Genomic DNA, 12,966 nt, shown 5'->3' with positions numbered 1-12,966 from the left:
GGGTTCAAATCAAGTGTATAGGAATGTGGGCATGCACTTTATGCATAATTTGTATGTGTTTGTATAAGACACATTTAAGGATTCATTTTCAGCAGCCGACGACTGGAAAATATGCAGAAGACGGAGATGTGCTGTAGGGCAGGTGAAGAGCAGGGAGCGGTGGACTGAGGTGAAAGTAGCAGAGGCTCGACAGCGGGGGGGTGGTTTCTCAGTTCAGTGGGTAATTGTGGTGGGGGTCATACAGGTCCAGACCTCATTAAGAGAATTGTCTGGGAACTTTCAAGTTCTGAGCTGTCGTCGTGTCACCTGCCTTCTTGTCACAGGAGGCAGCATAAGGAAAACAGTGGCTTACTAACGTGGCCTTAGGTGACACAGTTCACCATTACAGTGAGAAAGATCAGCTCACGCGTTAACACGAAGCGCGCTTGTGAGATACAAGCTTATAACCGACATGCATACATCTGACACAGATTTGACGCATATTAAAGGTAGATGCATCCTCTCAACTAGGATCGCTTTTGATCGTCTTTTGAACATCTTCTCTTTTCTCTTCAGCAGCTCACTACCAACACCCCCACCACTGGGTTTATTTTGTATTCACAGGGGGGTTCTTCGCCGTCTGAGGTTACATAGATGAGAATTGGGGGGGATTTAGGGGATCTCTCTCCAGCAGCTTTTTAAAGAGGGTGAGGTATCAATCAGGTGCTGATGTTACACTGATGCAATGTTTCAGCCTATAGAGGTTGTTACTTTTGGACGCCGTGCTGCTTTTTATCAACTTACCAGCTAATATAGATATCAGTAATGTGCTAAGACAGGTACATGATGTTTTATTCTGTATTAATTAGGAGCTTTCTTTCAGGGACACATTTTAAAATGCAACTAATGATCTGTTTGGTGCCTTTAAAGTGAGTTGATAAGGAGTAAAACAAACTGTACAGAAATGCCTGCTCAAGTGAGAGGTTAGAAATCCCACAGACACATTTAGAGTGCATTTAAACCTGTTTATTCTCATGCTTTCATGTGCAATTTGTAGCATTAACCAAAGAAACAGAACACAATAAAAAGTTGTCTTCCATTTCAAAATGCTATACATTCAAGGGTGCAATTATTTAGTATAAATAGAATAAAATATTTGCGTGTCATAGAATATAATCTCTCGTTTATATAATCTCTTAAAAAATTGGTTTAACCATTTCAGAGTAGGAAATTAGCATTTACATGACGCAGAGTATGTACAAAGAGAAAAAGATACATAGACATTCATAGATCAGCAGGTGCACAGCACTGTTCCCAAAACCCAGAGATAAAATTACCAATAGTTTGAACTCTTTATAAATATATATTAAAAATTAAGCTACACATTGTACTGAAAGTGTGCAATCAGCCCAAGGATATTATGATGTTCACATCCGACAGCATGAATATCACAGTACTTTAAGGAGGGGGTGATTATCCCACAATAAGGTGCAAGGTTGGTTGGAGTCAGCTCTTAGTGACATTCTATTTCAGCAGTCAGATTTAAATTGCTTTATGAGAAATGCAAGAACAAGTTTTAGCCTGTGAGATAAAAATATATTTTGTGATAATAAATACCACAGAAAGTTTAAGTCCTGACATGACAAATCTGAATCAGAAATGACTCCACAACCCTGCTTAGAGGTGAAAAGGCGCTATGGGGCAGAGGCTGACTAGTTGGTCTTCTTGCAGTTTGTTGTCTCTGTGTTCTCTGACTCTTCTTTGGCTTTCAGCGATCCACTTTGTCCCTTGACAGGAGAAACCGGGGTGCGCTTCTCTGGCGCTCCATTCTCGCTGGACTCTTTGGTTGCGGTGATGGAGGTGGCCGTGTTGGTTGTGCCATTATCGATACATGCTTTTGTTACATCGCCAGTGAGGACGGCATAAGGGGAGTAGCCAGTGAAGAGGGTCTTGTAGATGGCTGACTCGATGGCAGCGAATGGCGAGGTGGAGGAACCTGTCAGCAGCATCCTTGACTAAAAATAAATGAAGAAGATGATAAATGTGTCAAAATTTGAAGAAATAGGTAGAAATAAGTTCATAGGTTTAGAACAGAATGTGCTAATGATTTCCAAACTGTGGAAGTATCTCAAATTCCTTCATCAAAACAGCTGACTTTAATGCAGCTTTAATTGCTATTTTTAAATAAGCATGTGAAAGGGGTTCCTTGTGGTGATGAACCTACAGAGAATTATCAGCTGACTCTGCAGTTCCCCTCAGCTCTACAGAGCTTTTACGCCTCTTTTAGCTCATTGTTTTGGTTTTTGGCTCACACCATCACAGTTTCGGTTTGTTCGTTTTGCTCTTATCAGCGTCACTTTTAGACACAGCAGGCAAAAAGCTTTAAAAACCCACTGCACACAAGCTGCTCAACACCAAAAGACAGGCAGACAAAGTTAAAGACTAACTGGTGAACAAAGTGGATCACTTTGTAGCTAATGAGCCAATAATAATAATAGTTATTATCATTATTATAGTGGCTTTATATTCACCCGTAAACACGATTCCAAATGAATGCTAATGTTGCTCCATATCTGCTGGCTGTGTATACAGTCAACTGTTTGCTAACAAGTTTGCCATATGAACTTTATAAGGTGATATGTCAGTGTTGTGTTTACAGCTTGTTCCTCTGCCCCCTTGTGGTCAAAGAAAACTGTCATTGCAGTTTTAAAATATATTCCTTTTTCTGAAGTCAAAAACTATAAAACATGATCACATGATGAGGTCAAGATGGCATTGGAACATTTCTGCTTATGCTACATACCTTTAGTATGTAATTCATCATTTTTTTCACGAAAAGCTGATGTGATGTTAGACTAGTTTACATACTTCTCATTAGGGGATGAGAATGTAGCATCTGCATCATTAAGGGCAAAGAAATCATAAATAGCAGGTTTGGATGCAAACCTTAAATCTGATGAAATGTCTTGCCGTTAATTTGACAGATCAGAGTAAGAGGGAGCAAACAGAATGAGAGTTGAAAGAAGACATGGTAGATTTATCTGTGTCTCAGTCAAGAGCACAAGTTTCCCAGAGAAGAGAAGAGAGGATGATGCAAGCTGATGAAAATGATGCAAAAGCCCCAGCCCTACGGGCAATACCGAGCTAATGTGAGTCACATCAGCTAAAACTTCAAAAAAGCGGAGGGAGAAAGGTCATTTAGAAGACAGGACATCACAGAGAGGGGGCTGCAGCAGCAAAACATTTGTTATACCTCAGTTAAGATCTAATTAATAAACAACAAATGGTATTAAATAGTTTCCTTTGTCACAAGGAAACAATTAAATGGACCAAAACACGCCTTCCTGTTTTGTACCTGGATCACTCCCACATTGGTCATATATTTTCAAGGTCATTGAGTCAGTTATGAGCTACACCAAATGCACCAGGCTGACCTTGTTGACGACGATAAAGACGGTGTAGATAAGCATCAGGTGGTGCTTCTGGAGAGGCAGGTAGTGGGTGTGCTGCAGGGCAAACAGCACCGCCCCTACCAGGGTGATCTTGGTGGGGCTTAACAAACATGCAATGAGAGAACAGTTATAATCTAATATGTGATAAAAAAAAAATGTAAATGTCAAAAATAGTTAGGGCGATAAATGTATGCACACACTTGAAAAGCATCACATCTTATAAGCCTGAAATGTTATGCACAAATGAACGAAACTGGAGACACACATCATCTCTGGAGATGTACAAGGCATACTGGTGAGTAGATGACTCATTAATGCAGCCTTAAGGTTACAAAGAGAACATGTTTGATGGGATTTTTAAGGGCGCCATCTGTGGCGTATCCTTGGCTTTGTTAAGTGTTTTGTTCGAAATGGTTTAATATTTTTTGCTCCTTCACTTTTTTGCAGAGAGGTAGATGAGAATATCAATACCACCCTGTAAGGAAAACATAAGGGCACATCCAGGAGCTGGTTGGCTTAGCTTGGCATAAAGATTGGAAGCAGGGGAAAATAGTCTGGCATTTAATTAACTGCAACATAACAACTTGTAGCCAATGCGCTAATATGCGTATTTACCAATATGTCAAACTATTCCTTTAAATTTCACATTACACTCAATACATCACAAGACATCACATCATTGTATTGAAAGTGTAGTTTAAAAGCATAAACATTAGACAAAGATCATTGATTTAATATCAGCAGAGTCCTGCAGAAGACTTACTAGGACATTTTGAGGAGCTCATTAGTCTCTGGTTTCCACACACCTCGAACAAGCTGCTCAAAATTACTTATCAGACCACCTCCAGCACCTAGTATGGATGGAAAAGGGGCGTAAGGCTGCTACAGATTCATGTGTAAAACATGTCTGATATTGATTAAAACACTAAATATTTCAGTCTTACTTCACTTTATTGCTCTTACAAAACTATGTAATCAGAAAAATCATTCAGCATGCACCATTAGCTACTGACCTTTAGCCCACCCGATGGCAATCATAACCAGCAGGCTGTCCTTGTATTTGCTGTGCGCCTGGGTGACCCCTCCGAGCACCTTCCACGTCCTGGTCACCTCCTTCATTCCTGACAACACCAGCCTGAGGGGCAGCAGGGCAGCACAACAGTACACCAGGTCCATGGGGCAGTAAAACACTAAATACCTGCAGAGACACACATGGCTCAAATAAGTAGGGCACACATTCATTCATAAAACATTCTAAAAGTTATCACCTGCCAGTCTCTGTCAAGTACCTCATTCCACCAGCAGAGGCCACTATGTGTGTGTTTTTTTTGTGAGAAAAGTGTGATTATATGTGCCACCAGTAGACGGTACTAAAGGCTTCATATTCAGAGATGGGAACTTTACAATAACCTCTCTGTTTCACTCACTGCCATCCACACTTCATGCTCCCTTTACAGGAAATTAAGCAGATCCGCATTTCTTCACAACACTACCTGTTTATTCTGCATTTTGCTCATGGCTGCACATCGGCATGTTTTTGCATCCCTTTTCCACAGTGTTGCAGAGGGCCTCTCACTAATTCTGTCCCTTTTGCCGCTCTTCCTCTCTTGCTCTTTTCTCTGTTTACACACCATAATTTTCAGTCTCACATGCTTACCAGATGATCGAAGCGAACAGGACACTGGTGCTGTTAGACAGAGGTGCGACAGGTGGCTCGGCGAGCATGATCCCAGACAGCACGGCTCCACCAAAACAGAAGAGCATGGAGCTGAACCAGCAGGCTAATGGGCTGACTCTGGAGACCTCAAGAGCGCCTGCACAAGAACAAGGAAAGCATACTTATCAGCAGGATCACTGTGGATTTCCTTGAGACCCTATGCATTTTCCATACATAACATATTAGCATTCCTACAGGGTCTGTAAAGAAGTCTGTAAGAGCCTGGGAACACCCTGCGGTCATGCTTACCATCATAAAAATTAAGCATGATTACTGTAATTATATAAATCCCTCTGCTACAGACTGAGGATGCAGACCTCGCGGATATGACTAACATTTAGTCTACACAAAAAGGCCATTTGTGAGGTCTACAGTGTTGTCGTAGACACCGATTCAACTTAATCATATCGGGATATAAGAAGACAGATGAGTGGAGTTTGAGAATGCTTCTCCCAATCCCTCAAACGGTATAAATATTAACTAGTTAACAAATACAGGGACCAAAGAGAGAGGTTTGTCAAGCACAGTTACACGACACAGTTATTTGCGTCTGGGCCTACAGTTCAAAGTGCAGAGCGGAGACACGACATTTACTGTTACAAGTAATATCAGTCACTGAAGATAACGATGAGCTGCTCAGCGCTCCCTCTGTGTTTCCATTCTATTTAAAAAGAGCAGTGTTTTCCACTGAAGCCATTTTTCACGCTAACTTCAACAACATGGTTAGAGGCAACTGAAATAGCATGTGAACTACTGTGTAGTATGACGTTATTGCATTTGATCTTCTTACTGTAAATAGTCACTATGAAAGGAAAGTTTGGCGTAATTGCTCTTTAACTAAAGTGCCAACATAAGCTTTATTACAACAATGAGATTCTGTAAATCATTCATCAAACCCTATCTACAGTTGCAGAGACAGTCCAATACTATCTAAGACTGACTTCTCTGACGTTATCAAAGTTAATGCTGGCAGTGTAGACTAGAATATATGTGTTTGACTTAACCTCAGACCTGTAGCACTCAGTCAAACCTGAGCCACCTGCCCTGAGTCACTATGGCCACACACAGGACCACATTGGTAATCTGAGGATTACAGACAGATTATAGACTCCTGGAGAGAGATTGGTAAACAAGGAGGATTTATGTGTCTCCTCTGCAGACTCCCCATGGATTCAGTCTGTGTGGCTCCATTTTTAACTGTCGTCTGACTTCTCAAAGAATATGAAAATACTAGAGAAGCTATTTAATTTACCAGCCACTTGTACAGAATGTACAAAGTTATGAGTTGTTTTTAAATTTCAACATAAGAGAACATCATTTTGAACAATCCCGATGCTAAAGTAACAGGAAAATAACTGAAGCTAACACATGATATGCTGAAATGACAATGACACTACGGTGTATTGCATTCCACAGGACGGACCATATCCTATTATACATTAGTGGAAGAAATACTCAGATACTTTACCTATTGAGTCAGTCAGTTAGCTGTGGGCTACAACGTCAGCACCAAGTGTTCAGCCTATTGCTGTTTACATTTTGTCAAATAGCACCATTGAAAGTATGCCGAATTAGCTATTAGCAATTCCTGTTTGCATTTTAGCCATGAATGTACGCACAGTTATCACTGGATTGCTTTGATACTGAGGAAAACGTAAAAACATGATGATCCTCAGGCAAGTTCTGGAGTTATAAGGAGAGTCTTTTTCTATGATTTCTGAGCGGATTTATGGATGTTCATTTGTTTATTCAGGGACAAGATGATATCCTTTGAAAGCCACAAGACAAAATACATGTGTCTTATTTTCTGTGTGTTCAGATTTGACTCAGAGAAGGAGTACAGACAACAAAAACTCATATAGTCATATACAGTACAATGCGGCTTTGGGTCAGTGAGTTATCAGTGATGCCAGAACAATTTTTTTTTTTGCAAGTGCAACCAGAAAGTTTTCTACTGTCTGTACATTCAGTCTGGTGTCATGAACTTTTGTGGTCCAAAACTAGTTGCCACAGTTAGAAGAGGAGGAAGTTTGAAAAAAAAAGTCAGCAGTCTAGCACTCTCTCCTGTGAGAGCCTCAGCCGACATGACTCTTGACATGAGTATTAGTGCTTTAGGTTTTAGAGCAGGAAGGGCACACGGTTCACAAGTGCAGCACATTGCTTACATAGTAAACTGCATGGTTATGTCATCACTTTTAGTTCCAGAGCGCAACAAGCTGATGCAGCCGGTGTCTGAGCTGTGCACCAACTTTAAAGGTGAACAGAATTTAACGGAAGGTAAATCATCTAACACAGTCCACATATATCACATAATGTGGATTGAGATAAACAAATCCATTTTAAATAAAATATAATTGGACTGTTCTGACATCCTGGGCTACAAACACACCTTTGCCAGATCACGTCTCCTGATTTGCAATCGAAGGAGACACATTTACAAATCAAATTTGAGGAATACAAGCCAAGCACGCCACAGCTGCAAGACACCGATTTCTAATTTTTTTCCCTCTTCCCATCCCTGATGAGAAGGTAGAGAGTGGGCCCATGCTGAATATTGTCTCTCTTTCCCATCAGGTCTCCCAGGAATTTAAACAAACCAACGACAGCTCCCTTTTTGGAAATCTCTCAGCTAAGATAGCTGTTGTAATCTGAGATCAGTTTTGCCTGTGATGTCATTTCAAATGAGAGCAAAGGTACTTGTAACGTAACTTAGATATTTGCTAGTTTATTTACATGCACACAAGCCCGGATCTTTACAAATGAGCACAAAGGAAGGGTTTAAGGGGACAAGTTTTGTAGCTGAGAAGCAGTTTAGCCGTTGCTGGGACACCATCTCTCCTACAATACACACTTACTCAGATTCTCTAAGCCTGTAAATAAGACATCCCTACTCTCTCCTGAAACTAACTCCCACGATCCGTCTTTTTCTTTACTCATTCTCTTAATCAACAATTCAATAACTCTTTTTGACACTATTGTTCTTGCTTAATTTCTCCCCAAATTCTCCAAAGCCAACGCCTTACTTGCATTTGCCCATTATTTTACATTTATAGCCCTTCTTAGAATTACTTTTTACTCCTGTTTGCTTCCCTCTGTGGACAGAGTCATTACAGGCCACACTGGATGAGAAAAAGATGGCTTATCACCTGCTATTTTGGGCTTGAACCAATAATCGAGACGCAACCGCCACTCCTCCTCCTCGTCCCTGTCCTCCTGTGTCCTACGCAGCCCGCCCACAGCATAGTTTATAAATCTGCCCCATATGTCTCCGCAGTAAAGTGCGGTGACACTGTAATGAGCGTGTAAAGAGAACTGGCGAGCTCTTTTAAAATGCATTGCAAAGAGCTTTTTTGTTTTTGTGTTTCATGCTAATTAAATGAATCTATGCAATGATTGTGTCTTCTTAAAAGTGACCTTTACCAGTGCTACTTTATCATTTGTGAAGCAGCTCCAGAACTAAACTCTCAGATTGGATGCACTACAGAGCAGGAAGGGAAGACAGAGAAAAGAAAGGACTGTTTGGTTTACGGCATTCCTTTCCTTTGCTGGGTGGAAGAAGAGGAACCGGAGCTTATTGAACTTCTTTTTTTAAACGTTCTAAAGATTTAAACCTTGATTTTGCTTGTCACATCCAGTATCTTTAAACACTGTCCATGCTTAAAAACAACATACACACAAATGCACCCATGTATGCATGATTATTTTCCTTTTTCCTCATATCACATGATTAATTTCAAACACACACACACACAACCACACAGAAGAATGGTCTGCTGACCCCTGGCATATTGTTTGTCCATATTTTCACTCTCTGTGTATCCGTCTCTACATAGATGGGAGCAGAGGACAAAGGGTTAAAAGGTCACGGCTGCTCAGATGCTTTGCGAGGCAAGTTCGAAAATAGACTGTAGATTTACAGCAGCGGGACTACAATGGGCCGTGTGTGTGTGTGTGTTCTTGTACGTTTGTGTGCGTGGAAATTCAACTCGCCAGCTTGTGCAGTTAAAGTCCACCTGTCCCTGCAGACTCAGACTATCTCAGTGACATAACATAGTTGGCTCGATTCCTGCCTTCATTCTGAGGTGACACAATCGACTGTTTAAAGTCAGGATGGAAGTGTGTGTTATGTGTGTTTGTGTCAGTCAAACAAAGACGGCAAACATGAGCAACTTAAGTACAGTTCTGAGGTTCTTGTACATTATTTGAATACTGTATGTTATCTGACACTTCAACTCTGCCTTCCCTCTGAGGAAAATACTATACTTCTTACTTTGCAGATAAGGATTTTACATACAAATCATGTGATCAGTTTATAATCAATAATCAATTTATAATATTATTTATTTATAGAGAGTAAACTACAGTGAGAATTGGCTCCACGGTGACCACGTTGATGCATTAGTAATAACAATTCAATCCTTTTGCTGATGAGTACTTTTAGGTGAATAAAGGACTTTTCTTGCAATAGAGCATATTTACTTTATAAATATGACTGCTGTCGACACCATTGGAAAAAAAACCAATTCTTCACACATAGAGGAAAAAAAACTACAGTGAAACGATGTATTGAGGGGAACTATTTATTTGGAGCAGTAGTTTGTAAAACGATAATCAGCCAGGGGTGTTTTACTGATTAATTAGATCAATTTCTAAATTCATCATCAGTTTATTTTTTGTTTAATCAACCTACCCCATGCACATACACACAGTTAAATCTTTAAACTGTTTTAAGGATTTTTTGATTCAACTTTCTGATCATTTGGAGGGTGTAGTTTCTGGTGCTATTGATTAGTATTGCACTTTACAGATAAGTATTTCTGTTATTTGGCCTAAAATAATGGAGTAGAATACAATAAATACTACTGTTAATTAAAAAAAAACTACTACTAATGATATAAAAATAAGGCCATAATGAGTCGTGCAGCTTATGTGCACAATAGAATAGATTATAGAGTAGATCATTAAAGTTCCATCCCTCTGAGAGTTGTAGTTTAACACCCATTGTGGCTGTGTGGCGCACCAGTGGAGAGCTTGAATACCAGGATAGCTGACGGTTTGTTATCGGAGATAAAGTTTCACCAGGTCAAACTTCGGTCTCTGGATTGTTCCAACAAAGCCACTTACCTGGCTGCTCCCTCAGAGCCATTATCGACACGATATAGTGCGCCATGTCAAAGTACGGAAACATGGACAAGTTTGCCAGGCCGTGGGACAGCTCGTCCAAATGCAGCGCCGCGAACAGATCCATACTCGTATTTCTAAAACTCTCCAGAAAGAAGAGGACAGTCCCGATGGGCCGATCCTGGTGAGGAGTGGAGAAAAGTGGAGAAAAAGGCACCGGTCCAACTTAGAGCATCAGGGCTTGTCAAGTCAGAAAACAAGCCCGCGGCCCAGACAGCTGTGTGTGGGTGCAGTGTTAGTTGTAAGTTGCCCACAGCTGGTCGGTTGACTCCGATGATCGCCGAGCAACAGATCTGTACTGCCAGAAGACGATCATGATCGGTGTCACCCCGTCAACGACGCTGTCATCGGCGCATAGGCGGAATTCCTGCTTCGTGTTCCGCCATGCCAGTGATGTGGCGGGCGGAGCCGGAGCGGCATTCTGATTGGAGGAGAGAGAGCCCGGTGAGCCAATCACGTGTCAGAGTGTGGCTCTGCGAGGTGATGCTGCAGGATTAGTAAAAGCTGACAGAGCGCCTGTACCTTTAAAAGGTGGAGCCTACAGGTAGATACGACACACTATGCTATTTATGACTAATATGTAAATAACATGGCATATTGCTTATGATCTTTTCTGTGTTTTGTGTTATGTTGATTTTATCTTAATATCACTTGTGCTTTAATTTTGATAGTTGAACACCTTCGCTTTCACTTTCGCCATCCAATCCCACCTGTCCTATCCAAAATCATGGAATATTCTAGTTTTATTGGTATATTCATTCATGAATTCATTCTTTTTCATATTTGGTCACCGTGCTTTTTCTTGAGACAACTAAACTATACACTCAAAATTATTCAATCCCCATTGCAAATTAGATGTATTGGCACGATTTACAAACGGGTGGTTTTTCCAAATTCAACACAAATTGCCATTTTTAATGAGTACTGCCGTCTCAGAATGATTCAAGCCCCTGAATAGAATCCCTCATAAGAGCACTCATTTGCAAATCAGGTGTTGTCTCATCTAATGATGCATCATGTGTGTTTGAGATAGAACACATCAAATACCCAGACCGGCTTGGGGTTTGTTCACAGTGACGTTTGGTTGCATGTTAGAAATATGGGTTAAGAGAGGAGATCACTGCCTTGCACAAAAAAGGAAAAGGCAATATAAAAATAGCAAAGTCACTGAATGTTCCTAGAGATACTGTTGGAAGCATAGTTTGTAAATTCAAAGGAACACTGTCTGCTCTACCTGGATGTGGCAGAAAGAGGAAGCTATCAAAGGCTGCCACCAGTTTTCTGAGGAGGCAGGAGGCCAAAAACCCTCAAGTGACTGCAAAAGACCTGCAGCAAGAGTTGGTGACAGCAGCCACTGAGGTTTCAGTTTCTACAGTAAGGAGCATAGCAAGCACTGAAGGCCTCCATACCCGAAATCCAGTGGCTCGGTGATTCTCTGGGGCTGCTTTGCTTCTTCTGGCACTGGAAACCTGCAGCGTTTGGAGGGCAAGATGGATTCAATCAAGTATCAGGAAATCCTGGGATAAAACGTCAAGTCGTCTGTGAGGAAGCTGAATAATTGCATTTTCCAAAAAAAAGTGTTATTAAACAAAATTAATGATACTGCTGCCTCTGGTTCCTTTCATTTTTTATTACCCTCTTGACCTTCATGAAGTCTTGTACTTCAATAAACCCCAAATATGACACATTGACAGAAGTCGCAAGGTTGGTTGTACTGTACACCATCTGACATTAAAGTGATTTTGTGCAGGAAACACAAATCTTTATATATGCAAGATACATATTTTTAGGAATAATCATATAAAAGACCAATAGATAAATCATAATGGATGATGTGAACTAAAAAATAAATAAACTTTTACAGATGAAAGGGGATGTTGTCCTATAGATTACACTGCACAATATCTTCTAATAAGCACTGTGGAAAAGTTGTGGTCTTATATGAAACCAAGGTTTTGTAGCATGTGGGGCAGATATTATGGCATTAGGTGAATAATCTAACTATAATTCTAGTATCATTCGGAAGGAGAGTTTGGCTTTTTACATATTATCTCAGCTTTTTCTTACTCACCCTTTCTCACTGTAAAGCTATGAACTTAACAGTAAATCATCTGTGTGTCAATCAAGCCAAAACGCTGTGAGCTTTAATGTGCTGTAATGTGAAGTTAGAGCCACTAGACGGCAGCAGTCTTCCATCCATCCTGTGTGCTTTTCTTACAATCTTACTGAATCATAACCATCCATCAAATAGTCTAATAATAAGTAACACTATGATTCATTTTCTCTTATTAAAAAAGATAAATCAGCACTAAGATGATAAAGATGATAAAAACTAGTATTAGGGTTAATTGAAGTGTGGACGAATGAAAAATTATGGTTTCGCCCTTTTTGTGACCTTTTGCGTCCTATACTACCCAAACTATTGTGCCACCTGTTACAATCAGGAAGGAAACTTCTGTTTGAGGTAATGTGATTCCAAAGCCATGATGACTATGGACTGATTAATATCTACAGGACATGAGGTAGAAAACGCAGGGTATGAAACATTGCCAGGTGATGATGTAACCATGCGTTTAAAGCCAACGTCACAGCGAAACTCCCAAAGACCACTCCTGTGTTTGTGTTGGTAGCAGAGTG

At 40.5% G+C, this 12,966-nt stretch overlaps 1 protein-coding gene across 1 annotated transcript; it reads right to left on the bottom strand.

The window, feature by feature from the left end:
• Nucleotides 1–990: 990 nt before the first annotated feature.
• Nucleotides 991–10,707, bottom strand: tmem38b (transmembrane protein 38B). The gene is made up of 6 exons (XM_070850944.1): nt 10,273–10,707; nt 5,089–5,245; nt 4,445–4,629; nt 4,195–4,282; nt 3,414–3,531; nt 991–1,994 (listed from the first exon to the last, which is right to left on the bottom strand). Exons 1-6 carry the CDS (start codon nt 10,394–10,396, stop codon nt 1,692–1,694), a joined length of 975 nt encoding a protein of 324 aa, XP_070707045.1. The 5' UTR covers nt 10,397–10,707; the 3' UTR covers nt 991–1,691.
• Nucleotides 10,708–12,966: the final 2,259 nt, after the last annotated feature.

The sequence above is a fragment of the Pempheris klunzingeri genome, chromosome 19 (genome assembly GCF_042242105.1).
Source record: "Pempheris klunzingeri isolate RE-2024b chromosome 19, fPemKlu1.hap1, whole genome shotgun sequence".
Classification (NCBI taxonomy): Eukaryota; Metazoa; Chordata; class Actinopteri; order Acropomatiformes; family Pempheridae; genus Pempheris; species Pempheris klunzingeri.
Note: the sequence above shows the minus strand (reverse complement) of the source record. Positions and strands in the feature narration are given on the sequence as shown.

Coding starts and splice junctions, on each gene's coding strand:
- tmem38b (XM_070850944.1), bottom strand. CDS start 10,396: ATGGATCTGTTCGCGGCGCTGCATTTGGACGAGCTGTCCCACGGCCTG. Junction 5,246..10,272: donor GGCTCTGAGGGAGCAGCCAG/GTAAGTGGCTTT, acceptor GTTCTTGTGCAG/GCGCTCTTGAGGTCTCCAGA. Junction 4,283..4,444: donor TGCCATCGGGTGGGCTAAAG/GTCAGTAGCTAA, acceptor CATCCATACTAG/GTGCTGGAGGTGGTCTGATA.